The sequence below is a fragment of the Vipera berus genome (assembly GCF_964194415.1).
Source record: "Vipera berus genome assembly, chromosome: 1".
Lineage (NCBI taxonomy): Eukaryota > Metazoa > Chordata > Lepidosauria > Squamata > Viperidae > Vipera > Vipera berus.
In genome coordinates, this window is record NC_138202.1 from 16,619,662 (window position 1) to 16,647,289 (window position 27,628).

At 44.0% G+C, this 27,628-nt stretch overlaps 1 protein-coding gene across 2 annotated transcripts in view; it reads right to left on the reverse strand.

The window, feature by feature from the left end:
* Positions 1-9,289: 9,289 nt before the first annotated feature.
* PGPEP1 (pyroglutamyl-peptidase I) overlaps positions 9,290-27,628 on the reverse strand; it is a 37,338-nt gene continuing 18,999 nt past the window's right edge. For both annotated transcript variants that reach the window (XM_081314723.1, XM_081314722.1), the window contains 3 exons: positions 20,448-20,564; positions 16,501-16,733; positions 9,290-15,518 (listed from right to left, as the gene is read on the reverse strand). In XM_081314723.1, the coding sequence (XP_081170849.1) occupies positions 15,326-15,518; positions 16,501-16,733; positions 20,448-20,564 (543 nt within the window). In that variant the 3' untranslated portion in view covers positions 9,290-15,325. The remainder of the gene's footprint in view (positions 15,519-16,500; positions 16,734-20,447; positions 20,565-27,628) is intronic.

A 27,628-nucleotide genomic window follows, 5' to 3' on the forward strand; every position in this document is an offset into this window, starting at 1 on the left:
TGGGAGGGGAAAGGACTTTTTCCCTACCTGCCGGAATTTCCTCAAGTTCGTGGAGGGTTTCCCGGTTCAGGCTGCGGCACGCAGAGCGAATGTGCCCGGTCTTTCCACATCCGTGGCATTTTGCATTTCTGAAACGGCATGTGGCTCTGGCGTGAGCCCCGCCGCAGCTGGCACACTTCGGCTTTGGGCCGGTGGAGGTGGGTCTTTGGCCTGGACCGGCTGGTTTGAATGGCTTGCGGTTTCTCCCGTAGTCGGCGCTCATTTTGTTGAAACGGGACATGATGTCGTCGACGCCGTTATAGGCCTCTGGCTGCTCGATGTCCGGCTCCCAGGTGTGGTGGACTGACCCGGCCGGGCTGCTTCTGAGCACTGGGGAGCCCTCACGGTGGCTATCTTCGTAGGCCATGATTTCTAGTATGAGTTGAGCGAGGTCCATCGTGGCCTTGGCTACCAATTTCCGCTGGAGCCGCTCATTGGAGAGACCGGCGATAACCTGGTCTCTGATGCGGTCTTCCAGGTCTGGAAATTGGCACCTACGGGCGGCGTGACGAACCCCCGCGACGAAGGCTGTGGACGTTTCGCCAGGTTGCTGGCGGCGGCGGGCGAAGTGGAGGCGCCAATACAGCTCAGACCGACGGGGCATGAAATGCTTGCTAAGGCGGTCGGTCAGCACAGCGTAGGGGACGGTCGCGACGGGGTCTGGGCTGCAGAGCCCAACAGCGATGTCGTAAACGGCGGGCCCGCTGAGGCAGAGTAGAGCTGCGGCTTTGTGGCGGTCCTCCGTTATCTTGTTGACAACGAGGTAGCCTTCAATTTGCCCCCAGTGCGACTCCCATCCCTCGGGGTGACGGACGTCGAATTCTCTGACGTGACCTAAATTTGCCATGGTCTGGGTCCACAGTACTGTTCAAGCTGCCGAAGGGTTCCTTTACCCTCGAAAGTGGCTTCAGCAGTGACTTGTCAGCGAGAGGGATCGGAACTCCTTCGCGGTGTGACTTAGCTCAGCGGCAGCTCTCTAGTACCGGGATCCCACCTTCGTCGCCAGGTGAATTGTCTTTACAAAGACACAAGCGAGACCATCGGCAAGGTTTCAGAAGTTTATTCGGTTCAGCTCCTGGCAGCTGATTGTCAAACAATCCAGGCTTATATAGAGAACTGTCAAACATCATAACCAATCAGGTAACAGTATTTTTCCCGCCGCTCGGAGAACAGCCAATCGACGAGCGGCATTTTTGACAGCTCGACGGCTGCCGGGGAATTCCTCTCAGCTGAGCGCTTAGCTCAGTTCGAGGACCAGATTGTGGACTGCGGATTTGACAGTTCCGGGAACTGTCAAATCCGGCGCGTGCGTGTTTGGTCCCGGCAGCTCTTTTGACAGCTGTCATCGGGAATGGCGGCCGGCGGGGCGGCGCGCATGCGTAGATGCTTCTGGCAGCCATTTGACAGCTGTCAACTGTCAAAGGTCTGCCGGGCTGTAATTTGGAATCCTTTAGTTTCCCGATATGATTCAGAAATCATTTTCCCAGGGGTGGGATTCAGCCGGTTCGCACCACTCCAGCAGAACCAGGTAGCTAATTTTTTGTTGCCCAGGCCCAGAATGGATTTCCAGAAGCGGCATCCACACAGAGAACCGGTTGTTCACATATTTGAATCCCAGCACTGACTTTTTCCAGGGCCCTTGTAACTTTGGACCACCGTTAAACAAATGGATATAAATCAAAGATTACCTCTAAACAGGGGGTTGAACTTGATAATTTCAGTGCCCCCCCTTATGCTCTGGTTCTATGAAATACTTAAGGGGAGGGAAGTGTTCTGTACCAGCCTACTACCGGCCCTGCAGAAAAGGCAGGGACAACCCCTTTACAAGAAGGCAAGAGGCTGGAACTAAGCCTGCCAAATTTATGGACACAAAAGCAAACAGAGCAAAACAAAACACGAACCATGAAACAGGAGCTATTCAAACGGTTGCCTTCAGCAAACCAGCCCTCCCACACATTCCCCTTTTAAACAGTTCAGGGCGTGGCTTCTCTCTGCCTCCTTCCGAGGTGCCCCATTGCCTTCCTCTATTTACTCCTGCTTGACTGCCTCCTGCGTCGGGCATCCTTGAACAGGGCCAGCTGTGGGTCATCTTCATCCACGCTGTCAGGCTCACACAGCTGGGTCTGCATCATAACCAGATGGGAGGGGCCTGGCTGAGGGCTCTGCGGAGCCTCAAGGCTATCCTCAGCAAGCTCTCCAACACCCCCCTCCTCCTCCTCTGAATCCTCCGACCCAACTGCCGAACCCACAGGCTGACCCTGAATCACAACAAGAAGGAAAATGCAGGTAGTTCTCAACCTATGACCTCAATTGCATGTAAGATTCCATCACTCAATAATGTGGTTGTTAAGTGAACTACACGTGATTTTACAATCTTTTTTGCTCTGGTTGTTAAATGAATCATGTAGTCATTAGGCAAATCTGGCTTCCCCCATTGGCTTTGCTTGTCAGAAACTGGCTGGGAAGGTTGCAAATGGTGACTTGGTGCCCCCAGCACACTGCAACCATTGTATATGCATGCCTGTTGCCAAGTGCCTGAATTTTGATCACTGCACCACAGGGAAGCTGCAATGATCTTAAGTACAGGGACTGATAGTAAGTCACTGTTTTCAGCACCATTGTAACTTGGAACCATCATTAAATGAATAGCATGGATTACCTGTCGCTGCTGCTTTTCATGATGATGTTCTGAAAACACCAACTGATGGCTGGTTCATTCAGTCTGCCTTCACCCTAGCCTGCAACATTTATGGCTGTCAGGTCTGGAACATACTTGAGACATGTGTTATCCTCTTCCCCCTTTCTGAACGCTTTTTCTTAGGTGAAGGATTCAGGCTAACTCAAAAGTATGCAAGTGTCTCTTAGACAGTTGGAATTTGCTTCTTACCTCTGTCCATAAGGCAACAGAGCAATTGGCTTTTTTTAAAAAAGAGTGCTTTTAAAATGTAATGTTGGAAGAAATGAAGCTCGGCTGTTAATGCAGGGTCTAAAGCCTGTGTTTTAAAAAAATGTCTCTGGGCCTCTGGAAAACAGCATGATGAGAATTTGCATTTTAGTTGGTAGCCCATCTGGTGTGTGTGTGTGTGTGTGTGTGTGTGTGTGTGTGTGTGTGCATACACACACATATATACATATACATATACATACATATAGGGACGTGGTGGCTCAGTGGGTTAGGACGCTGAGCTTGTTTTTCCAACTAGTTTGGCTAGTCCACAGCCATGGGATTTTCTCTTTGTGTGTGTGTGTGTGCATTTGTGTGTGTATGGGAGTCTTCTCCCAGAAGAATGAAGCTGAAGTCAACAGCCTGAGGATGATGGATGAGATTTCGTCGAAACGTTGCCCTGATACCTCCAATTCTACATGGGAAAAAAATCGAATGACCAAAGATCTACATATATCTATCTACATATCTATCTACATATCTATCTACATATCTATCTACATATCTATCTATCTATCTATCTATCTATCTATCTATCTATCTATCTATCTATCTATCTATATATATATATATATAAAACAAGTGTGTGTGTGTATCAGAGAGAGAGAGAGAAAGAGAGAGAGGGAGAGAGAGGGAGAGGGAGATCTTCTTCTTCTTCTTCTTCTTCTTCTTCTTCTCCTCCTCCTCCTCCTCCTCCTCCTCCTCCTCCTCCTCCTTTTCTTCCCCATCTCTTTCTTTCTCTTTCTCCTCCTTTACCACTGTAGATGTCAAGAGAGATGCAAAGTTCTGTCTCTTGCTCTTCTGGTGGCCTCAACCATTGTTAATTGATGTTGCGAGTTCTACAGATATGCCAAAATAAGAAAAATTATTTCCAATATTAGCTGGAGAATACGGTCTTCAAATGTCTATAAAGCAAAATTTTCTTCTTCAGATATGGCTCTTCTGGGATGACTTTCTGACTTCCCAGACTTCTAGCCTGTGACCCTATTTATCCTGATGGTTTCAAGTACTAACTTGATTTTACCTCATGCAGGTTTTGAGATCAGCAAGATCCTATAGGTTCTGCTTGCCACTGCAGATGCACCTCCCTTCTTCCCCCCAAGTATTTAGACAGGCAGGTGTATACACCTTTCTTAGATGTAACACAATTTTAAGGCAATAGGGACTGGAGAATTTCTCTTTTAAACCCTAGAGACTCATTCTCATGAATCAGGTAGGAAAATATGTAATCAGATCCTCTCAAACTGAGAAGCTTGCATTCCGTGTGCAATACCGCCACCTGGTGTGTTTTAAGTGCAACATATGAACTTGCTGTAACATGCAATATCAACAACTTAGCATAATTCAGAGATGCTGGACAGCAGACACCAGCCTCTGCTCTTCAAAACTAAAGACAGGGGATTGTGGGAAGTTTAGTTCAAAACAAAACAAGCACTAACTTTCCCCCCGGGTCCCGGGTAAATGTGCAATCCCAAGCTTTTGTTGAACTGCACTAGCCACAGTCACAGGAATTGGTGCTAGGAGCCCAGCAATAACTGAAGAATCAGAAATTCCCCATCCCTGTTCTAATCAATACAATTATGGCTTCAGGTTCAGGATGGCCTTTCAATGGAAGCATGCATGAAACAGCAGGTAGAAGCCAACTGAAAGCCTGCAGCTTTATTCTCCTTTCCGATGGATTAACAGAATAATAGAGTTGGAAGGGATCTTGAAGGTCTTCTAGTCCAACCCTCTTCTCAACCAGGAGACCCTATGCAATTCCAAATAAATGGCTGTCCAGTACCTTCTTAAAAGCCTCCAGTGATGGAGCACTCACAACTTCTGGGGGCAAATCATTCCACTGATTAATTTTTCTAACTATCAGGAAATGTCTCCTTAGTTCTAGGTTGGGTCTCACCTTGATTAGTTTCTATCCATTGTTTCTTGGTGCTTTGGAAAATAGGTTGATCCTTCTTTTTTGTGGCAGCCCCTCAAATAATGGAACACTGCTATAATGTCACCCCTACTTTTCACTAGACTAGACATACCCAATTCCTGCAACCATTCTTCATAGGTTTTAGCCTTCAGCCCTCGTAATCATCCTTGTTGCTCTTTTCTGCAATCCTTCCAGAGCTGCATCATCTTTTTTGTATTGTGGTGACCAGAATTGGATGCAGCATTCCAAGTGTGGTCTTACCTATTCACCTAGGTCACAGGTCTGCAACCTGCGGCTCCGGAGCAGCATGCGGCTCTTTCAGCCATCTCCTGCGGCTCCCAGTCCTCTGCCATGTGCAGTCCCCCCCAAAAAAGTGGGACTAAAAAATTTCAACCAATCAATTCAAATATGCAGGGTTGGTGCATATCTCGCCTTGGCTCCACTCTTCAGTCAAACCCTGTTCTGCGCATGTGCACATGTACGCGCATGCGCACACATTTTTTGTGGCTCCCAGTTTTTCCTTTTGTGAGGGAACTGGTTCCGAGTGGTTCTTTCACTGTTTCAGGTTGCTGACCCCTGACCTAGGTAAACTCTAGATAGGGGTTAATCAAACACCCTTCTACAAGCACATTGTGTGCAATGTACAAGCATCATGCTAAGACTATCCCGAACCACAAAACACAATATCCAACTGTAGCTTTGGGCTCATCCAAATAGCAAGAGGAATATATTTCTTCCCTCTTTCCCAAAAGGGGAAGAGAATACGTACAGACAGTCCTTGACTCACAACCATTCACTTAGTGACCATTTGAAGTTATGGCACTGCAAAAAGTGACTTATGACTGGTTGTCACACTTACAACTATTGCAGCATTCTCCTGCTCACATGATCAAAATTCAGGCACTTGAAAACTGGCATGTATTTACAGCAGTTGCACAGTCCCGGGGGTCATGTGATAACTATTTGTGACCTTTCCAGCCAACTTCTGACAAGCAAAAGTCAATGGTGGAAACCAGATTTTCTTAACGACTGCATGATTCACTTAACAGCTGCAGTGATTTGCTTAACAACTGCAGCAAAAAAGGTGGTAAAATGGGGCATAACTCAGCTAACAACTGCCTTGCTTAGCAACTGAAATGTAAGGCTCAAGTGTGGTAGGTTGTACATTAAGGATCTGTACTTTTTAGAGCACTTGAACAATGAAAACATGTGTGTTGATGCATCCTACACAATGAGGGATGGATATAGGTCAGCAATTGGTAGCTTTCCAGCCAAAGATTAAAAGTTGGCAGTCCTATGGAAGGAGAGTTTTCTCCCAGCAGCCAACCCCAAATCAGGAGGGTTTGGTACTAGGGAGCTGAAAATCATGACACAACTTTTTAAGCTCTACTTTTGTTTCACACACACACACACACACACACACACACAAATCAACAAAACTATTGCATGATTTCCAGCATCCAGAAGAGAAATGCTGTGATGAGAATAAATTTGTGTAAGACACATCTTCCTCTGTTGGGTTTTTCCTGTTCTCTGAGCTTTGTTGTCTTTTTACACAGATGTTGAACATCTGCCCAGGATGTTTTGCCTGACCACAGGGAAAATGTCACTTTTCCGTGGTTACACCTAAAGCATGGGATACTGGCTGGCTGGTGATGAGATGGAGGTTGTTTTGTGAAGTCATGTCTTTGAGGGACAGGCAGTGGAATAGTTGCATGATGTGGCAAAGGAGATGTTTGGATGATGTGATGTCCTTCACCCACTGGTGGGGAAAACCCAGATTTTAAGAATGGGTAGATGTGAAGGAATTTTTCCAAATGGACGAATAAGGTTTCTGGCAGAAGTAAAATTTTCTTCTCTCAATAGTGCACTTTTGGCAGAGATAGAAGCCTGCATAAAAGACACATGATGCCTGAACTTGCTATTTAGGCATTCAAAGCACTTCTCTTGGACCTTGTTGGCTGTCCCCTTTACCAAAGCCAGGACAATTAGATATCCCCTTTACCATTTGTCATTTGCTATCTTCTCATGGATGGTTCTCATGCACATCTGCAGTGGGCTGAACTAGATCTTTGTGGTCTCTTCCAACTCTCCAGCTAACCATAGTCCATCTCAAAAACCCCAGACCTCATATGCCTAACCTGGAAAACAGGCCCCCTGCATAAGAAACAGGGCCCCCCCTCCTGCGCATAAGGAACTGGCAAAAGAAACCATGTCTTCAGCAGGACCAAACTAAGACCTGTGATTGCAAGTCAGCTCACTTCAGGGGATGGGTTGCAATTCTGAATTTCTGCACTTCTGACAGCCTTGCAAATTCATACCAGTTGTGAGAGGCAATGGGGCAGGACTGCCTTCTTTTCTCATCTGTGAATGGTTGGCCTTAGAAAGCCGCACTATCCACGCCTTCTTCCAGCACTGGAGGCAGGTTTAGAATAACCCCCCACCCCCATCCCATCTCTCCTAATACAGTTCTTCCATTGCTAGCAAACGGGAGCAATGGAGCATTTGGGCAACAGGCTGAGCAACAAAGCCATTCTTTTCCAGGTTCAGCATCAGCTTCCAGTCCACAAGTGACCAGCTGTCTTATCTGCACCTAATGGGTAATGATGCTATGCTACTTTACATCCCAGTCCACACTGGTAACACATGGCAACCATCAGCATATCAAAAGCACAGAAGTGCACTCATGCACCTGATTTTAACATGGCGAACCACAATGGCAAGCTCTGACTGGTGCCTCCATGATTACACCAAACTGGCTCTCCAATAGTTTATCTGGGCTTAGTCCAAACTGCAATATAGTACTGCAGGAGCCCAGGCAGAGCAGCTAACCTTAGTAGTTGTCCCTCCATCTGAAGTCAATGAAATTTTCTCCTACAAAACCTGGGGCCAATTTAAAAGTGTGCCATTGATCACTTGTGCTGAAAAGCAACTCTCCATAGATTGCTACCCTCTGGAGATCAATGGAGAAGCTTCAGTATCACAGTCCACAGGGGTGCCCTATTGAGAAAAACAAAAAAGCATCTTCCTTTCTACCCCGTTTCAACCACTTGAACATCTTTAACAGCACAACCATCAAATTCTAATGGAATAACTTCATGTCCAAGTAGGTAACAACTAGAGCAATAAAGATGATTAGAGTACCAGAGGCTAAAACGTATGAAGAACAGTTACAAAACTTGGGTATGTCTAGTTTAATGAAAAGAAAGACGATAGCAGTAATCCAATCTCTAAGGGGCTGCCTCAAAGAAGGGGGAGTCAACTTATTTTCCAAAGCACTTGAAGGCAGGACAAGAAGCAATGGATGGAAACTAATCAAGGAGAGAAGCAACCTAGAACTAAGGAGAAATTTCCTGTCAGTGAGAAATAATTAACCAGTGGAAGAACCTGCCTCCAGAAGTTGTGGGTGTTCCAACTCTGGAGCTTTTTAAAGAAGAGATTGGACCGCCATTTGTCTGAAATGGTAGGCTTTCCTCTTTAGCAAGGGCTTTGGCTAGAAACAGGGGTAGGCAACCTCGGCTCTTTTATGACTCATGGACCAACTCTGGGAGTTGAAGTCCATGAGTCATAAAAGAGCCGAGGTTGCCTACCCATGGGCTAGAAGACCTCCAAGGTCCCTTTCAACTCTGCTATTCTGTTAGCTAGCAGCACTTGGCTGACCTTGACTGATCTCCAAAACTAAACGGAATCAGATGTGATCAGACAGGGCACACACGCACAAAAAGAAAATCCCACGGCTCTGGACTAGCCAAACTAGTTGGAAAAACATTTTGAAAGTGATGAACTGTTTCTGCACTTATGCCAATAAAACTACATGGATATTTCCATTAAGTCACTGCAATTCTAGGTTAACTAAGCGTCCGGCAGCAACGAATTGGATAAACCTTTTTGAAAGGAATCTTTTTAATAGCCCTTTTCAGCCTGCACCCTGAAACATCATTTACTGGGGTATTAAATTTAGTAGCTAGAACAGTGAAATATACAGTGGGCCAGAGAACACAGTTGTAGTTGATTGGTTGCAGGGTGCTGGCTGAAGCATGAGATCTATGCTGTGATTGGTTGCTTTGAGTGTAGAGCGGGATGTTTCCTCCCCCCCACCACCTCTTTTTCTTCTCTGTGTTCTGTATGCTGTTTCATTTACCTCATGATGTTCCTGACTATCTTGTCTGCTGTAAATATAAATATTAAATATATTTATTTATATAAAACTACAAGTTTGTGTCAGTGCCTCTCACTTCATTTGGGCAGTTGCTGTGCAATTCCTTGACAACATTCTTCAGTTAGGTGGCCTCTTCGGTTTATGAAAGAGCAGAAGAAAACGTCTGAAACATTTTAAGAACTGGCAAATGTACCTGGGGGAGCGGGAGAAAGAAGTGAAACAGAAAAACAGAAAGAACACTTAATTTTTAATTGATTGAATAAAATGAGTTTAATGCAACCATAAAAAAATATGCAGGTGCTTAGTACTGAAGTCAGTGGTTCTGTGGGGAAAAACAACCATCCCCTAAAATTAACTGGTTTGCGAAAAACCGGGAAATTATGGAATAAATTACATTTTGTAGTTAGCCGTAGAAGGGGGTGGGGGGGAAGGTGAAACAAAGGTCTGGAGCTTTAATGAAAACAGATTCCTGAGGAGATGAAAACAGAATGAAAACAAAGTCGGAGAACTCAAAAGGAAAACAAAACCATTTCAGGCGATTCAGAGGTCAGGACTCCAGACCTTGACAAAATTCGGCAACTTTGGCAGATGGTCAGTCTCAAAGGAGCTGCAGACATGAAGGGCAGGCACATGAGCCATGCGGCTTTTGAGAGGTAATCTGATGCATTGCCAGAGTTAGGGGAACTGTGCTGAATCCTCTGGAACTGGAGTGTCTAGACACAGGTATCCAGGGGTGCCTACAGCATATGGTTAAAAACCCAAGATGGTGGCTGCAACAGTCAGTTTCCAGCCTCTAGAGGAGGGTTCTCCAACCCTGGCAACTGTAAGACTTGTGGACTTCAACTCCCAGAATTCTCCAGACAGCCTGCCTGGCTGGGGAATTCTGGGAGTTGAAATCCACAGGTCTTAAAAAGTTGCCAAAGGTGGACACTCCTGCCCTAAAGAGAAAACGCAAAGGGTACTTTTGAGTCTGTCCAAAATTGGATACTCACTGGAGCCTCTGAATTCCTTGACGTGTTAATAGAACATCAATGAACTGGATGATCAGCTGGGTTAAACTGCTTTGTATCCATTCCTTTTAGCAATGGACTGTTTGTGTGAGATATATAAAGGTAGTCCTCGACTTTGTTTAGTGACTATTTGAAGTTACAATGGCGCTGGAAAAAAAAGGGACTTACAGCCAATTCTCGTGCTTATGACTGTTGCAGGATCCTCACGGTCGTGATCAACATTCAGGCAACCAGCATGTATTTACAATGGTTGCAGCATCCCAGGGTCGTGTGACTGCCATTTGCGACCTCCCCAGCCACCTTCTGGCAAGCAAAGTCAATGGGGAAAGCTGAATATGCTTTACAACCATGTGATGCCTTAACAATGGCAGTGATTTACTTAACAACCATGGCATAAAAAGTCATAAAATCAGGCACGACTCAATTTAACCATCTTGCGAGGCAATGGAAATTCTTGCCCCAATTGGGGTCGTAAGTTGAGGACTAGCTGTAGTGGGTGAATAATTTCGTCGTTCTGACTAAATAGGTTTCTTTTCGGTAAGTATAACCTAACTGATACTAAGGAATGAACACTGTTCCGTATTTGATAGTTAGCAGAATGAGATTTACAAATCCATTCTAAAAGTTTGGTCTTTACTTTTGGGAAGAAACCATAACTAAAACTCATGTTTAAGTGCTGGTTTAAAAAAATCTGGTTTCTTTTAACAAGGGCCAGTGTACACATAGAGCAGGGGTGGGCAACTATAGCAACTTTATGACCTATGGACTTCAATTCCCAGAATTCTGAACTAGAGGACTCTGGGGGAGTTCTGGGTTTTCAAATGGTGCCTATTGTTTTGGGATAGTGGCAAAAAGATTAGGAATTATCAAATAACTAATAATTACATTGCTATTGTTGCTAGACTGAGTCTAGGTATTAGGCAAGGCAAATTCTGGTTTAGCAGTGTGAAAGATTGCAACCGATGGGACAATTATCAGAGGACACTGTGCCGATGATCAAATTGCTGTTGAGCAGTCCCCATCCACTCCCACCCACTCTTTATGTCAACCCCCACTGTGAAAGCTGGCCAGGCAACATTTTCATTAGAAAAACACCAGAGATATGGAGGTCCAATCAGAGCTGGTGAAGTAGGGCAACAGCCCCAATTTGTAGCATAGAGATCTCCTCCCTCCTGCACACCTGGGAGTGGGTGTGCAGATGAACTAGAAAGAAAAAAGATGCTGCAGCAGGCATAATCCTGGATTCTGATCCCAAACTCAGCTATAGGGTCAGAAGCTGGAAAGTAGAGTTATCCACTTTTAAACTTCTCTCTACATGCTGAGACAACATGTGAAAATCAGAGAGATCCCCAAAACCACAGCCTTTGCATTCTGCGGGGCTTTGGCTGGGCTGATACCACAATAAGGCTTAAAATGTTTTATACAATAAGCACCCTATATTGTGCATTAAGAGAAGCAACTGGGCTATTGTTTCAGAGCCATGCCACACCTCCCACCAGAAAATGTCACTCCAAAGCCTGATTTCCCTTCCCCCCCACCTCCCCAAATTCCGGGCAAAAGTTCTCTTGAGAAGTTTTAGGTTACATACACACCTCTTTCCTGTGCCAAATTCAACATTCTCAACCATTTTAAAAAATTTAAAGATACTATTGAATAGTCTGTTCACACATTTACTAATCTGCCATTGAAAATAAGTTTCCAAGCAATGCTCTGAAATTGTTTGCACACAATACTAACATGTGCTACAGCTAAACACAATGGATTTTGTTTTAAAAACAGCTGGTTAAGAAAATGTTTCAGATTGCTGTCTTCATAATTTACATCCCAGTTAACTGAAGTTGTCAATTTCAGGGATGCAAAACGAGTAAGTAATAATTTTTAATCTATTTGTACTAAATACTAGTAGTCCTTGACTTACAACCATTCATTTAATGACTGTTCAGAAATTACAACAGCACTGAAAAAGGGGCTTTGATCAGTCCTTACATCGCAACATTCCCAGGGTTATTATGTCAGCTAATTTTGGGCACCTGGCATCAAGCATATTGCTATTGCTATGTTAACAGTGTCCTAGGGTCTTATAAACAACATAAGCAACATTCCTAGCCAGCTTCCGACAAGCAAAGAATGGAGGAAACTGGATTTGCTTAATGATGGCATGATTCACTTAACTGCCGTGATTTGCTAAATGACGATGGCCAAAAAGGTCATAAAGTGGGCATGACTTTGTTAACAACCGCCTTGTTTAGCCATGGTCCCAAGTGGTCGTAGGTCAAGGACTACCTTTATGTATCTGATACATATTCTAAGTCAGAATCCATGTTTAGAGCATCATGTTCTCCAGAAAAGGTATGGATTCAGAAGTTTTTGAACACACCCAACCCATGGTGTGATTATTAGGGTTTAAAAGTTCCCTGGAAGGAAAAACACACAAGGGATGGCAGAGTACTAGTGGAAGAATCCTTGTGTCGGTATGGACAGAGCATGATGCTTGATGCTCTTCCTTGAACTCATATTGTCAGAAATTGGGTTATTGTAGGGCACCATTTCCCAACCTTGACAATTTTAAGATATCTGAACTTCAACTCCCAGAATTCCCCAGGCAGAAAACATGGTGACACTGTAGTTAGAAAGCAGTATTGCAGGCTAACTCTGCTGACAATTGGGAGTTCGATCCTGACTGGCTCAAGGTTAACTCTGCCTTCCATCCTTCTAAGGTCAATAAAATGAGGACCCAGATTGTTGGGGGCATATATATGCTGACACTGTAAACCGCTTAGAGAATGCTGTAAAGCACTATGGAGCAGTCTATAAGTCTAAGTGCTATTGCTATCTTAAAATTACCAAGGTTGGGAAATGCTGCTATAGAGTGATTGCCTGCAAACTGAAGTATTGTCAAATCCACAGGATGAGACACTGCTACTAGGCAAATCTTCTCACCGTTCCAAAAAGCTTTCTTTGAAATCAAGTCACTCCAACCTTGCAAAGGATTTTGCAGTGAAGCCTGAAAAATCCCATTCCCTTAGCAAACAGACTTAGAAAATGTAATTTCAAAAAAGGAAGAATGAGGGAGAGAAATTTCCAGTAAGAGTAACCATCTCTAAAAAGAAGTCAGCTCCCCTAAAAGGTGGTTTTTAATTGTTAACAACCCACTTTTCCTTCCATTTAAATGTTAAGCCATTTCACATCTTAAGGAAAAAATAATATCCAGGTCTCCTATTCTTATCATTTCAAAGAGAGATAGTTTTTATACAATGTGCATATCTGCACCCATCTAATAAGATTATATAAATTTCACAGCTACGCTTTATTAGAACTAAAAACAGCAGCCTTCTGTTCCTCAAACTGCATCGTTGCTGTTTTTTTTTTAAAAAGGGGGCAAAAGGCCCCTTGCACAGTTTGCCATCTTACAAAGTATTATAAGGAAGAAGACTGCTTGCAAAACTAAAAACAAATGTAGACCCTATGTCATGACCCCACCTTTGCTAGAGAAGGGAGCAGGGGGGAAAAGCACAGAAGCCGTCACACTTGAGACAAAAAAAAAATATTAAATAAAATAAATTATTAAACGAAACAGAAGTTGGCTGACTTACCACACACAAGGGTGCTTGGAATTTGAATGCAAGTTAAGAGGCTGGTGTGCAAACAAATTTAAGAGCAACTTAAAACTGCAACCCAAAAAGGGGTACAGATGAGGTTCACGTAAGACTGTCTCAAAATACGGCCACGCATTCAAACCCCAGCAGCCCTTTGTCTTGCAACCAGATTACCACTGGGTTTAGCAAGCTGACAAAGCACAAGGCAGCTCTCACTGAGAGTTACTATAAAAGCAGGATCAATTAGTTTAAAGAGAAAGAGAGAATCAAACAAGAATTTTACAGCAAAGAAGTGGTGGCTTCATTTTAAACCAGACCGTTTGTAGCAGAAGTTGCTTATTTTTTGCGGCCAGTTCAGTTTTATCGGGCAATTCCATTGTCCAAGATTTTAGGGTGGCCAAGTCTCCATTCTGCCATACAAGTTTCTTCCTGCTGCTTCATCCCCGAAGTCTTCCCATTTAGAGTGAAGTTGAACACTGCTCGTTTTAAAAGAAAAAAAACACCAACCCACAGTCTTTAATCTTTTGAATGAATATTATACCCTAATCCCATCTAGGTAAAAAGTGCAGCATCATTTTCTACAGAGCTGGCAAGGACCACCGTCAGGTAAGCATTATGGAGGGGAGAGCCCAGAGGAAATTCCTGGAGAACTGCTCTGCTGAAGAAATCATGGGAACTTCTGCCCAGACACAGGAGCTGAAGCAAAAGAGGCCTTAACCAGGCAAGAGATAGTGCCAGCAAGTCCTCACCCCCTTCTCCTGGCAAGCAGAAATGCCAAAATCCTAACCTGGACCCAGAGTCTCATCCCTCTCCAGCAGAGCAGAAAAGTTTAGAAAAGGATGTGTACCGTGTTATTTTCCTATGGTACAAAAGGATATTTGAGCAGCATCTCACTTTGAGGCACTGGGAAAGATAGCTACGGTAGGGCTATTTGGGAAGAGGAGAAGAGAACCAGTTCCTAGGGCACATTAAGCCAGCAGGCCAGAAGAGAAGCTCTACATTTCAGACCAATTGAGTGGCTACAAAAGCCAGAAAAGGCAAAATCCAAAGAGATCTGGTCTTTTTTCTTTAAAGCCACCGACAGATTTGGCATGAGGTGTTGATTAAAGGAAATGTTCCCACCTCTCTTTCCATCACCAAGCGTTCCTCATGAAGAGCAGAACTCTACCATGTAAATTGGAGGAATCTGTTTCAAGCAAGGAAGAAAAAAGCTTCCAAGCTTCCTGGCAAATGTACATCTTCCTGTAAAGGGAACAGTACTTCCCACGAGGGGCCTACATTTTCAGCTGAAAGCATTGCTACAAGTTGAGTGGAACCATCAAGCTGTCCTTCTGAAAACACAACGGCCTTGCAAAATTGAACTGGAGCACATTAGACCACCAGAGCAATTGCCCAACTGGCAAATCAATCCACTTAACAATCTTTGCGGGACCTGAACACCGCTGGGGACACCGAGAAGCTAGCGAGAGCTAGTTTGGCTGGAATTGAGAGAGAAGCAAAGGAGGATTCCCCCCAAATATATCTCCTCAGAGTGCCAGGAATCCATTTCTGTTCTCAATCCTCTACACGGACGCTGCCAGCTGGGATTCTGTAAGAACAGGAGAAAAGTTTTTGGAAGTGCAACCATGAGGAAAGTAAAGAGGCGGGGACTTTGGCCCAAGTTCAATGTTCATTGTGACAGTTGATGTTGCTTTCAGATTGTTCTAAGACATTAAGCATTTCCTCTATGATGGCCTGGAGTGCACGGCCCAGCTGTTCTGCGCTGTATGGTTTTCCCAAAGGAGGCACGTGGACAAATGCAGATCGGCCATGGCTCTGGTACAGGGAAGTGTAGTACGTGAAGTCACACAGATACCTACAAGAAGAACAATGAGATTCAGCCAGGGAAGGGGAGCAAACTTTATAAGCTCTTGCATTTGAAAGCCTACAAAAGTACGGTCGAATGAACTACGGCCTTTCATTCCTTCTACTCTTTTCAACAAAAGTGAATATCTGTGGCTCAGGAATTGAATTGTGGGGTTCTTGATACTCTCTAATTTTGTCTGTTTTCTTGAAATTGTTTCATTACCCACCTAGGTAATGTAATCAAGTGCATCCATGAATGCCAACTAGCAGGCAGAATTCATGACGAACACTCCCTTATTACATTTATTAAATTTTTATGCTGGCCATCTCCTCTATAAGGTGACTCCTTAATTTCACAACACGTGGACAGACTCAACCGCAGTTTCAACTGGCATTTCAGACCAAGCCAACTCCAAAAATGCTAGGGAATTCCTGGAAGCTTGGCATTCAGACAAATCAGCCATCAATAGATATATAGAGATAAACCACGTTTACACATCTTTCAAAAAAAAATCTAAGAATGTTACAAGAAGACTACAGGTAGTCCTTGACTTACAACCACAATTGAGCACAAAATTTATGTTGCTAAGCAAGGCAGCTGTTAAGTGAGTTGGGCCTCATTTTACAACCTTTTTACCACAGTTGTTAAGCGAATCATGGCAGTTAAGTGAATCTTGCGGTCATTAAGTAAATCTCACTTTGCTTGTCAGAAGGTCACAAAAGGTATTCCTGTTACCCCGGGATACTGCGACCGTCATAAATACATGCCAGTTCTCAAGTGCCCGAATTCCAATCATGTGACCATGGGGATGCTGCAACAGTCGTAAGCGTAAAAACCGGTCATAAGTCACTTTTTTCAGTGCCATCGTAAATTCAATCGGTCACTAAACGAATGGTTGTTAAGTCAAGGACTACCTGTACCTCAAACTATTTCTCTCCACCCGCCTCTTAGCCTTCCTCTCGTCCTTCTCTTCTCCACTTCCTCATCATACCTCCCAGCGTCCTCCGATATCGTGACGGTGACATCCAGTCCTAATGCTGAGACTCTCTTGCACACGGCATCCATGTCGATGATCGAATCGATGCATTCCGGGCCCCCTTCAATACAGCATTCAGAACCGGGGCAGAAGTGGCAGTTGTCCAAACCCCGGTAGCCCACATTGTGGCCGCATTTTTCCAATGTCACCGTTGTGGCCATGCCAGACAGTCCCACGTGAACTACAAGCTGTTTTGAAAACAAGTCAAAAGCTTTCTGTTTGCAGAAGTGGAAAAGCAGGTTCATGAAACTAGCACAGCTGAGAGCCGAACTAGCGACCTGAGGTCAACATGCCTTTAAATCTTTTCCAAATAATCCCTGGTGTGTACATTCTTCCTCCCATCTGGAAGAAGGAAATGCATATAACCATAGTGCGTGCCCTTAAAGAGACAGGCCCTGGTTAAAAAAGAAACAAACTCAATCTCTCCCTACAACCAAGAAAATACAGCCACTCTATATAAGTGTGCACTGATCCTGCCCCTTTTGCAGTATTTCTGTTGGATTCTTTCTTTTTTTTAAAAAAAGAAGGTGGATAACCATGGGACTAAGCCCGAGGTAGGCAACCTCAGCTCTTTTATGACTCATGGACTTCAACTCCCAGAATTCCTGAGCCAGCTGGCTCAGGAATTCTGGGAGTTGAAGTCCATGAGTCATAAAAGAGCCGAGGTTGCCTACCCCTGGACTAAGCCATTAAAAACAAATTACCCACCCTGGCTGTTAAAGACCCAGTTTATGATCATTGGAAAATACAATCATAATATACTTGTTCTTACCTTTTTTGGACTGTAGTTAAATCTAAGGTCCATTCAAAATGCTGCTATTGCCCCTTGAAGCCCTAACTAGCTTGGGGCCAGATAACTTTCTCGCATCCTTTCTTAATAGAGATCCAGAGCCTAAAATTATGCTCAGATAACTTTTCTAGAAAAGATTAACTTGGTTGCCAGGTTGCTCCCTTTGAAGGCTACATGCCTCATGTATCTGTATCTGATTTCTCCAGGGCTTCTATATTTAAACACTTAAAAACAATCTATTCTTCTGTTCAAATTTTCTGCTCATTTATTGTAGTTTCACAGTATACAGGTAATGCTCAACTTACGACCACAACTGAGCCAAAAATTTATGTTGCTAAGTGAAACATTTGTTAGGTGGATTTTGCCCCATTTTACGACGTTTCTTGCCGCAGTTGTTAAGTGAATCACCACAGTTGTTAAACTAGCAACACAGTTGTTAAGTGAATCGGGTTTCCCCATTGACTTTGCTTGTCACAATGTTGTGGAAGGCAGTCACATGACTTGGGACACCACAACCATCAGAAATGAGTCAGTTGCCAAGCATGTGAATGTTGATCACGTGGCCATGGGGATACCACAGTGGTCGTGTGTGTGTGAAAAATTGTCGTCACTTTTTTTCAGTGCCGTTGTAACTTTGAACAGTCTGTTGTCAGTCAAGGACTACCTGTGTTCAGGTTTAGGATGGCCCAATGTCTTGCTCTGTTAAGAGTGAAGGCAAATATGTGTGCCTCACGATAATGTTGCAGGATCCAATCTGGCTCAGTTTTGTATTTTGTATTCCGAGCTTTTTGGACTTGTGCTGGAGCCCATCTTCAGGGAACATCCCTCTAGCACAGTGTGAGCTGTTCTCTGTGTGTGGCATTTGTATATGCTCTGTTAAGGTTCACAAATTTTGCTGTTTTGGGGGTTGGCTCAGTGGGTTAGGACGCTGAGCTTGTCGATCAGATGGTCGGCAGTTTGGCGGGTCGAATCCCGAGTGCCGCGTAGCAGAGTGAGTGCCTGTTACTCGTCCCAGCTTCTGCCAACCTAGCAGTTTGAAAGCACGTAAAAATGCAAGTAGAAAAATAGGGACCACTACGGTGGGAAGGTAACAGCGTTCTGTGCACCTTTGGTATCTAGTCATGCCGGCCACATGACCACAGAGATGTCCTCGGACAAGCGCTGGCTCTTCGGCTTTGAAACGGAGATGAGCACCGGCCCCTAGAGTCGGAAACGACTAGCACGCATGTGCGGGGGAACCTTTACCTTTACCTTATGCAAACACACTGCAAACAAGCAAATAAAATCATATGCGGACTGCTGCTTGGATGCTGGAGATCTGCTGGATCAGATCATGTATCCATGTAGTTGAGCAGCTGGTAGACCTACAGGCTAAATCAAACTTAGAAGTTAAAAAGTAAGGTGGAACAGAACTTGTAAAGTTCGCAGATGATACAACAGTCGTGGGCCTTATTCATGATGACAATGTGGAAGCTTACCGCAAGGAGGTTGAGGGGTTGGTGAACTGGTGTAAAGAAAACAGCCTAGTTTTAAATACCGGTAAAACCAAAGAAATCATTGTCGATTTCAGAAAAGGCAGGCAAAAGCCACACTTCTCTGTGCATTAATGATTCACCTGTGGAGATGGTTACCAGGATCAAATTCCTGGGTGTGCAGCTAACAAGGAGGCTGGCGTGGTCGCGCAACAGTGAGAAACTGGTGAAGCGGGCACAGCAGGGCCTGCACTTTCTGCGTCGCATGAGAAAAGCTCATCTTCCTTCCCCTGTTCTGACCACTTTCTACAGGGGGACGATTGAGAGCATCCTGACATACAGCATCACAGTCTGGTTTGGAAGCATCACTGCTTCAGACAGGAAGGCGGTGCAGAGAGTGGTGAGGATGGCCAAAAAGATCATTGGCAGTTCCCTTCCTCCCTCCCATCCAGGACATAGCACAGAAGTGTTGTTTGAACAGAGTCCGTAAGATTGTCTGGGACACGACACATCTTCACGACCTGTTTTCCTTGTTACCTTCTGGGAGGAGGCTTCGTGGTATCCATAGCAGAACATCCACATTCAACCATACATTCACAAGCATTAACCTTGTGAACTCTCAGGCTTCCTCCTTCCTTTATATATTCAAGTTGGACAGTATTTAATATTTTAAAGGTAAAGTTTCCCCCGCACATGCGTGCTAGTCGTTTCCGACTCTAGGGGCCGGTGCTCATCTCCGTTTCAAAGCCGAAGAGCCAGCACTTGTCCGAGGACATCTCTGTGGTCATGTAGCTGGCATGACTAGATGCCAAAGGCGCACGGAACGCTGTTACCTTCCCACCGTAGTGGTCCCTATTTTTCTATTTGCATTTTTACGTGCTTTCGAACTGCTAGGTTGGCAGAAGCTGGGACGAGTAACAGGCGCTTACTCTGTTACGCGGCACTCGGGATTTGACCCGCCAAACTGCCGACCTTCTGATCGACAAGCTCAGCATCCTAACCCACTGAGCCACCGCATCCCTTTATTAAATATTTTACTGTTATGTATATGTAGGGGTGTGGGTCTATACATGTGTTGTATGTAGTATGTTTTAGGTGTGTGTCCTGTGCCTCACTTTGAGAGCGGGCAACTAAATTTCATTTTTGATGTGCGCCATTGTGCCCACAGTAAAAAAAAAAGACAATAAAGATTATCTTATCCTTCCTGGTCCCAGCTCTGAGACAGACTGAGACTTGTAGTTTTTATTTTAGATATAATGGCTAATAGCTCCCAACAAACCCACCTTCTACGGTTTTTGGCCTCATTCCTCTTAAAAATCATCAATACACAGCACAGATAGAACAACAGAGCCAGGGAAGGGAAGTGGTGGTACGAGTCCAGCTCTATCCATTGAAATGCTTAATTCCTGCCCCCAAGCAGAAAATATTGCTGCCCTCAGCCACCAAAGGATAGTTTCTTTCTGGTCTTCTCCCGACACAGGAATGAGTCAGACAAACAGGAAACCTGGCTCCATCTTCTGCCAAGTGGGTGAGAGGCCACAGCCCTCCCTCCAGTCAGGGTTCTCCTCGTCCCCCATGATTGCCCCTCACCTCTAAATCAGAGTTTGCAAACTGAGCCAGTTTCACTTCCCTTCACTCACCTGTGGGCTGTGTTTCTTCCACAAGGCGGGAATGAGTCTCTGCACAGCCTGATACTCAACAGGAATCTCGTAGACGTGTAGATCCACATCCTCTCCGAGGCCCATTTTCTCCAACTCCTGGAAAAGGGAAGAAAAGGTTTCAAAACAAGTTGCTATCAGAAAGGCTCTCACAGATGTGTTTTCTCTGTAGGTGCCCCAGCCCTTTGGAACAGCCCCCCCACACACACACACCTGAGATGGGGGGGCATGGAGGATGTGAAAACCTGAGTCTTCTCCCAAGCATTGGGCTAGAATGGGGTTGAATCAAGGGGTTAAAATGAGGTATTTTTTATGTTGTTTTTATTGGTTGCTCTGAGCCACATATGGTTGTACTGTGAGACAGGTGGCCATACAACCTCTTTAAAGAAACAAGGGACTTCCACTTATTTATTTATTTAATTCCATTTATATCCCGCCCTTCTCCGAAGACTCAGGGCGGCTTACAAGCTTAGCAGTAGCCTTCATTCTATGTATATGCCTGCTTATTAGGGCTTTCACACACACACCCCCGAAGCGGCATTATTACAAAGTCAGCTTAATTGCCCCCAACAATCTGGGTCCTCATTTTACCTACCTCGGAAGGATGGAAGGCTGAGTCAACCTTGAGCCTGGTGGGACTCGAACCTGCACTAATTGCAGGCAGCTGGTGTTACTTAAGGAGGCATTAGCCCACTGCGCCACCAAGGCTCACTTAGGTCCAACCATAGTTATTTGGGTACATAGGCTAAAGGGAACTCATCATATTCAGCGGCAGTCTACTTCTAATTATCAAATGTTGAGTCGAGTGGGCTTCTGTGTGCTGATTACGCCCTTGCTGGTCTCAGCAGGTGGCACTACCTAAATAGGGCTCAGCTCAATTAGGATTTGGCTAGAGGTGCCCAAGAAAGATCAGAGCTATAATTAGAACTGGGAAGTCAAAGAAGCAGGTCTCACCAAAAAAAAAAGAAGGAAAACTATCCTTTTCTTTTAACAAGAGGGGCATTCTATGAAGTTACTAGGATTTACACTCAACTCAGGGAAGGCTGTAATTTTTTTCTATCCCACAAGCGCACACAGTAGCAAAACAAATTATAGCAGCATTAACTACAGTAAGAAGGATCTGAAATAAACATTATCCTCCCTCCCTTCCTCTCACTGAAGCAGGTTTTCTCAAACTTGCAACTTTAAACTGTGTGGACTTCAACTCCCAGAATTCCCCAGCAGGTAATGATGGCTGAGGAATTCTGGGAGTTGAAGTCCATACAGCTTAAAGTTGCCAAGGTACAGGAAACACTGCATTAAAGAAATGTTTACTTATTAATCATGCAGATTGTGACTAATTAAAAGGAAATCAAAAGAATCCGCAGACAAGCAAATAACAGGAAGGGCTATTTTGGGATGGTGGACATCTGGCTTTTGATATGGATAAGGTTTAAAACCAAGACATCTGGAGGATACTCGATAATGAAAGCTAGGTTACTGTCCAGCAAGAAACATCTCTATTGCCTTTGATGTTGTAACCCCCGCCATGGATTTTGAAACCCGGGTGCTCTAGGAGATGGTCATAAAGTTCCTTTGGTATAGTTTACTTGGGGCAATTAGATTAGATTAAATTAGATTAGATTAGATTGATTAGATTAGATTAGATTAGATTAGATTAGATTAGATTAGATTAGATTAGGATAGATAGATAGATAGATAGATAGATAGATAGATAGATAGATAGATAGATAGATAGATGACAGACAGATCTCCTTCATGATTGCCTGAGACTAGCCACGCTGTAAGCCCAACCAAAAAGTAACAAAGGAGGTTCTTACATGAAAATACACAGAAGTGCAAAGGAGAAAACCTATATATGTATTAGAAACAGATATGTATTTGAATAATAATTCCATTGGATAACTATATAAAAACTGTAACTATTTACTGCTAAAATATTATATCTTTTTCATTGCTGCATTTTTTCACTGTTTTTTAAAAAACACTTTCTATATGTCCTTTATTTTCTTGACAGTTATTTCTATGTTTGTAAAAACTCACAGACCACCACCTAATCCCCTTTTCCCATTATCAGGAGCTTTTTTCTAAAAGGAGGGGGGTGCGGAAAACAGACTCATCACTCTGGGATTTGGAGCGATGCAAAACAAGTCAACTTGTGTAAAAGTGGTCAAAAATGCAGAAGGCAGAGCTCTATCTATCCCAATAATGACCAGGAAACAGAGGCTCCCTTAGGCTGGCATAAAGGAAGTTGCAGCTCAACAAAATTTGGGAAAAGCTGTGCTGTTTTTTAATTGACAGTTCAATATTTATACTTATAAACCATTCATGAATAGGGAGCATTTCCCAGAGGCCTCCCTTCTGTGTGTCTGGGACAGGAAACAGGAGGAATGTCTTTTAAAGAAAGGCACTGTCTATGAAGGATGCAGTCTTTCCCTCCAAGCATCTCGAGATTACGGTGGGGTAGAAATGTGATATATAAGTAAAATACCCATAGAAGAAAGAAGGGCAAAACCACACCTGCAGTAGCATATTATATAAAGATAAGCAAGAGTACACCATATACACCAGGGGTCTGCAACCATGACAGTTTTAAGACTTGTGGACTTCAGCTGGCTGAGAAATTCTGGGAGCAGAAGTCCACAAGTCTTAAAGTTGTCAAGGCTGCAGACCCTTGATGTACACACACAGAACTGTTTGCATTCAAAGCACTGCTTACAAACTGAAAACATCTGAAAACTCTTTCCCCTTCTGGATGCAACTAGGCTACAGATGCCGACAGGCAGTGACTTTATCAACAACGATCAATATAATATTACTAGTATATACATGGTCAGTGCTTTTTTTGTAAAAGAAAAAGGTGCCGGAACTCACACATGTCATACAACCCGCCTTGCCAATCCTACAAGGTTCCATCCAAAAAAGGTGCCGGAACTCCGTTCTGAGCGTTCTATGAGAAAAAAAGCCCTGTACATGGTCCTTGACTTTAAAAAGTGACTTGTTTCTGTTTTTCACACTTATGACCATTGCAGAATCCCACGGTCACATGATTAAAATTCAATACTTGACAACTGGCTCATATTTATGACGGTGGCGGTGTCCCGAGGTCATGTGGTGATATGTTGTGACCTGCTGACAAGCAAAGCCAATGGGGAAGCCAGATTTACTTAACAATCTTGCTACTAATTTAACAACTGCAGCGATTCACTTAACAACCGTGGCAAGAAAGGTCGTAAAGAAAGCTGGCTGAGGAATTCTGGGAGTTGAAGTCCACAGGTCTTACAGTTTGAGGAGCCCTGCCTTAACTGAAGATCATGACTAAGAATGATGGAAGTCAGCTCTCTATGGGATTCCTCTGAATCGTTTCCATGATTTTACCTCAACAACACAGGGAATCCTCGACTCATACAACCACAACTGGAACTTCTGTCGCTAGTGATCCAGTCATTACGTGAGTGTGACAACGCCCTATTTTATGAGGGCTTTTTGCCACAGTCATTAACCAAATCCAACTTCCTCCACTAATTTTGCTTGTTGGGAGCTGGCAGGGAAGGTTGCAAACGACGATCACATACATCAGGGGTCCTCAAACCAGGGAATTCTGGGAGTTGAAGTCGACAAGTCTTAAAGTGGCCAAGTTTGAGGACCCCTGACCTATGTGGTCCTGGGATGCTGCGACTGCCATAAATATACACTGGTTGCCAGGCTCCTGAATCGCAATCACATGACCGCGGCAACACTGCAATGGTTGTAAATGCAAGCACCAGTCGTAAGTCACTTTTTTCAGTGCTACTGTAACTTTGAACAGCCACTAAATAAATGGTTGTAAGCCAAGGACTCCCTGTAAGGGACACCCTGGTGCTTTCACCCTGTGCGATGCAGGCTCCTCAAAATGATAAGCAAAATTCTGGGACACAGTTTATTTTCTGCATGACCCAGTCAAGCATCAAAGACTTGGGGCCAATGATCTGAGCCAGAAATAGGGGAGACGTGATAGCAGTGTTCCAGTGTCTGAGGGGCTGCCACAAGGAAGAAGGGGCCAGGTTGTTCACCAGAGCACCAGAGGGAAGGACGAGAAACAATGGTTGGAAACTGATCAAAGAGAGAAGCAACCTGGAACTAAGGAGAAACATCCTGACAGTGAGGACAATCAACCAATGGAACAGCTTGCCTCCAGAAATCGTGGGTGCTCCATCACTGGAAAATTTTAAGAGAAGACTTGGACATTCACTTGTCTGAGACACTGTAGGTTCTCCTGCCTGACCAGAGGGCTGGACTAGGAAGATCTCCAAGGTCCCTTCCTATTCTATTCTATTCTATTCTATTCTATTCTATTCTATTCTATTCTATTCTATTCTATTCTATTCTATTCTATTCTATTCTATTCTATTTTCTAAATTCTAAATTCTAAATTCTAAATTCTAAATTCTAAATTCTAAATTCTAAATTCTAATTCTATTCTATTTATATGTTACTTTATAAGAATGGGAAGCTCTCTCCAGCCTCAGTGCTGCAGCCTACAAATCAAACTGGATCATACTGCTCAGCCAAACTGCTTTCTTCTTTTCCCCTTGTCTTCCTAACGTGAATAGCAAAATGCAACGGTCACTGGACAAGCCCTTCAGATTACTCTGTCACCAGCGGTGAAGGCTAGGAAGCTAAAAGGAATAAATAGGTAATTCAAAAGTGCAGCCTCCCCAACCACAAAAATACTGCCTGTCGAAGGGGCACAAATTGCAAACGTGTCTCAGGGTCTATCCTGATACAGGATGCAAGGACAACGATTTGCTCTTAAAATTGGAGGCCACATTTATAGCCAGAGACCTAGGGCTGGGTGGTTAAGAAAAGTGTTTTTATAATTTGGAGAGCTAGTGGGAAAATTAAATGAGAAAGCAGTGGAAAGGGTTAACCTACCCCTTCTCTTGCAAAAAGCCTAATCTAATGAGCTCCGAATCTTCTATTGATTTTGAAGGGGGGGGAAAATCACTAATTCTGGAGGCATCTGGTTGACAAGAGCTGAAAGAGAATAAGTAGCCTGGGGGACCACTTTGGTATATTAGCTGCCATTAACCATGAAAGCTAGAGGAAGCTATATTCAGACGCAGTCTATCTTAGAAGAGCAGAGCAAGGAACACTGCTGCTTATGGGCTTCAAAGCTGGTGAAAAGATTCACTTGCGTTCATTTTCCATGAACGAGGAATTCTTTAGTTCTTGTCACAATAAGAACTGCAAGTTCAAGAAAATCAAGAGCCTTACAGCACCTTTTATGGCTGTTGCATTAAAAGATATCAGCTTTTGTCTTGGTTGCCATAGTTAGTCCTCTGCTTATGACCATGAAAATGGGACTTACAACCCAGTTTCAAAATTCCAATGTCTGCTCCTCACACTCAAGTGACTATGTTTTGAGTGCTTAGCAACCAGCCCATATTTATGGCCATTTACAGCATGCAAACCAGTTTCTGGCAAAAAAACCCTCCCCATAGAGAATAATGGGTTTGTGTAATGACTGCAATGTTTGCTTTATGATTGCTGCATTCACTTAACAAACACCACATACGATTATATGCCGAGGCGCACAGAACGCTGTTACCTTCCCACTGAAGTGGTACCTATTTATCTACTCACACTTGCATGCTTTTGAGCTGATAGGTGGGCAGGAGCTGCGGCAAGTAACGGGAGCTCACCCCATCCTGCGGCACTCAGGCCTCCAACCTGGACTGTAAGCTTTCCAGCTGACAAATTTGGCGTCTTTAACCGCTGAGCCATTACGCCTCCACCTATTTATGTTTAATAGAACATAAATAAGTCGAATAACCTATCCTGTGCCAAACCCAGGAAATATTTATTAAAGAACATGCAAGTCATCTTCCTCAACAGGAAATGCCCTCTGAGACCACAACTCCCAGATTCCTCAGCACTGACAGTTGGAGAACATGGATGTCTCTCCCACTGGCCTCCTAGTTGTCACTTCTACAAAGTCTTGGATTCTTGTATGCACACAACTTTTTCAGATCCAGCACTGTGGCTGCACCTGGTATTTTCACCTTTCCTGAAGTGGAGAATGGAAAAGAAATGTGAAAAAAACAGCAAAGATAAAACTCATCAACATCTTTGCAGATAGCCAATTCCTGACAAAGCCCTGACTTTCTTTTTCTGGCAGCCGGAAATATCCAGGATAACTAGCGTGGCTGCATCATGAGCAGCCTAGCAGTATCTAATGCAAAACACTTGTCTGGTCAACTCAATGGGAAGCAGCCGACAGCCCACTTTTTCCTGTCTCCAGCCTGCCAAAGCAATGCTCTGCCCGAACTTTGAACAAGATTTAAAATGCCTCAAGAAAGACTGTGCAGGCAGAGCCGAAAGCAGAGGACTCCCAAAACATTTTGAGCTATTCTCACACCCACTGAACCAGTCCAAAACTGGCACCTCACTCTGAGCTCTAGATAGAGGTCCCTGGGAATGGAAGTAAATATACCACACATGATTCACTGATATTTTTAATAAGGGTGTCAAGTTAAAACCAGAAACCATTTCCAGAAAGGGAAAGAACATGTAAATATAAAAATGGGGTGACTGAGAATGAGAGAGAAACTATCGACCCAGAATTGCCAGACCTGATGAATTAAAGATTATTTTTAAAAAATAAAAATAAAAATCATTCTGCAACATCTGGTCAATGATGCAAAGCAGCCTTCCTCTCACTCCTCTGACAGTCTAGATTTGCTTGGACTACAACTCCCAGAAGTCTATTTGTTATCTTTGTTCCAAAGCAAAAGGTGAGCAACTGTGGCCCCTTCATGACCTGTGGACTTCAACTCCCAGAATTCTTGAGCCAGAGTGTTTCTGCTGCTGGCTCAGGAATTCTGGGAGTTGAAGTCCACAGGTCGTAAAGGGGTCATAGTTGCCCAACCTCTGTTCCAGAGTCTCAGACTTGCAGTCTCCAATGGACAAATATGTGGAATGGAAAACTGTGAGAAACACCAGTGCTGAATCAGCACTGAAGGCTAGTTTGGGAAATTGAAAAATATTATGAATTCCAGCAAGACAATCGGCAAAGCATTCCTGGACTGCTGCTGCCAAGAACATCAGGTGGATGTAAGGAGAAAGTTGTTCAGACTTCAAACTCAACACAATGGCGATTTTTAAACTGAAACAGATCTGGA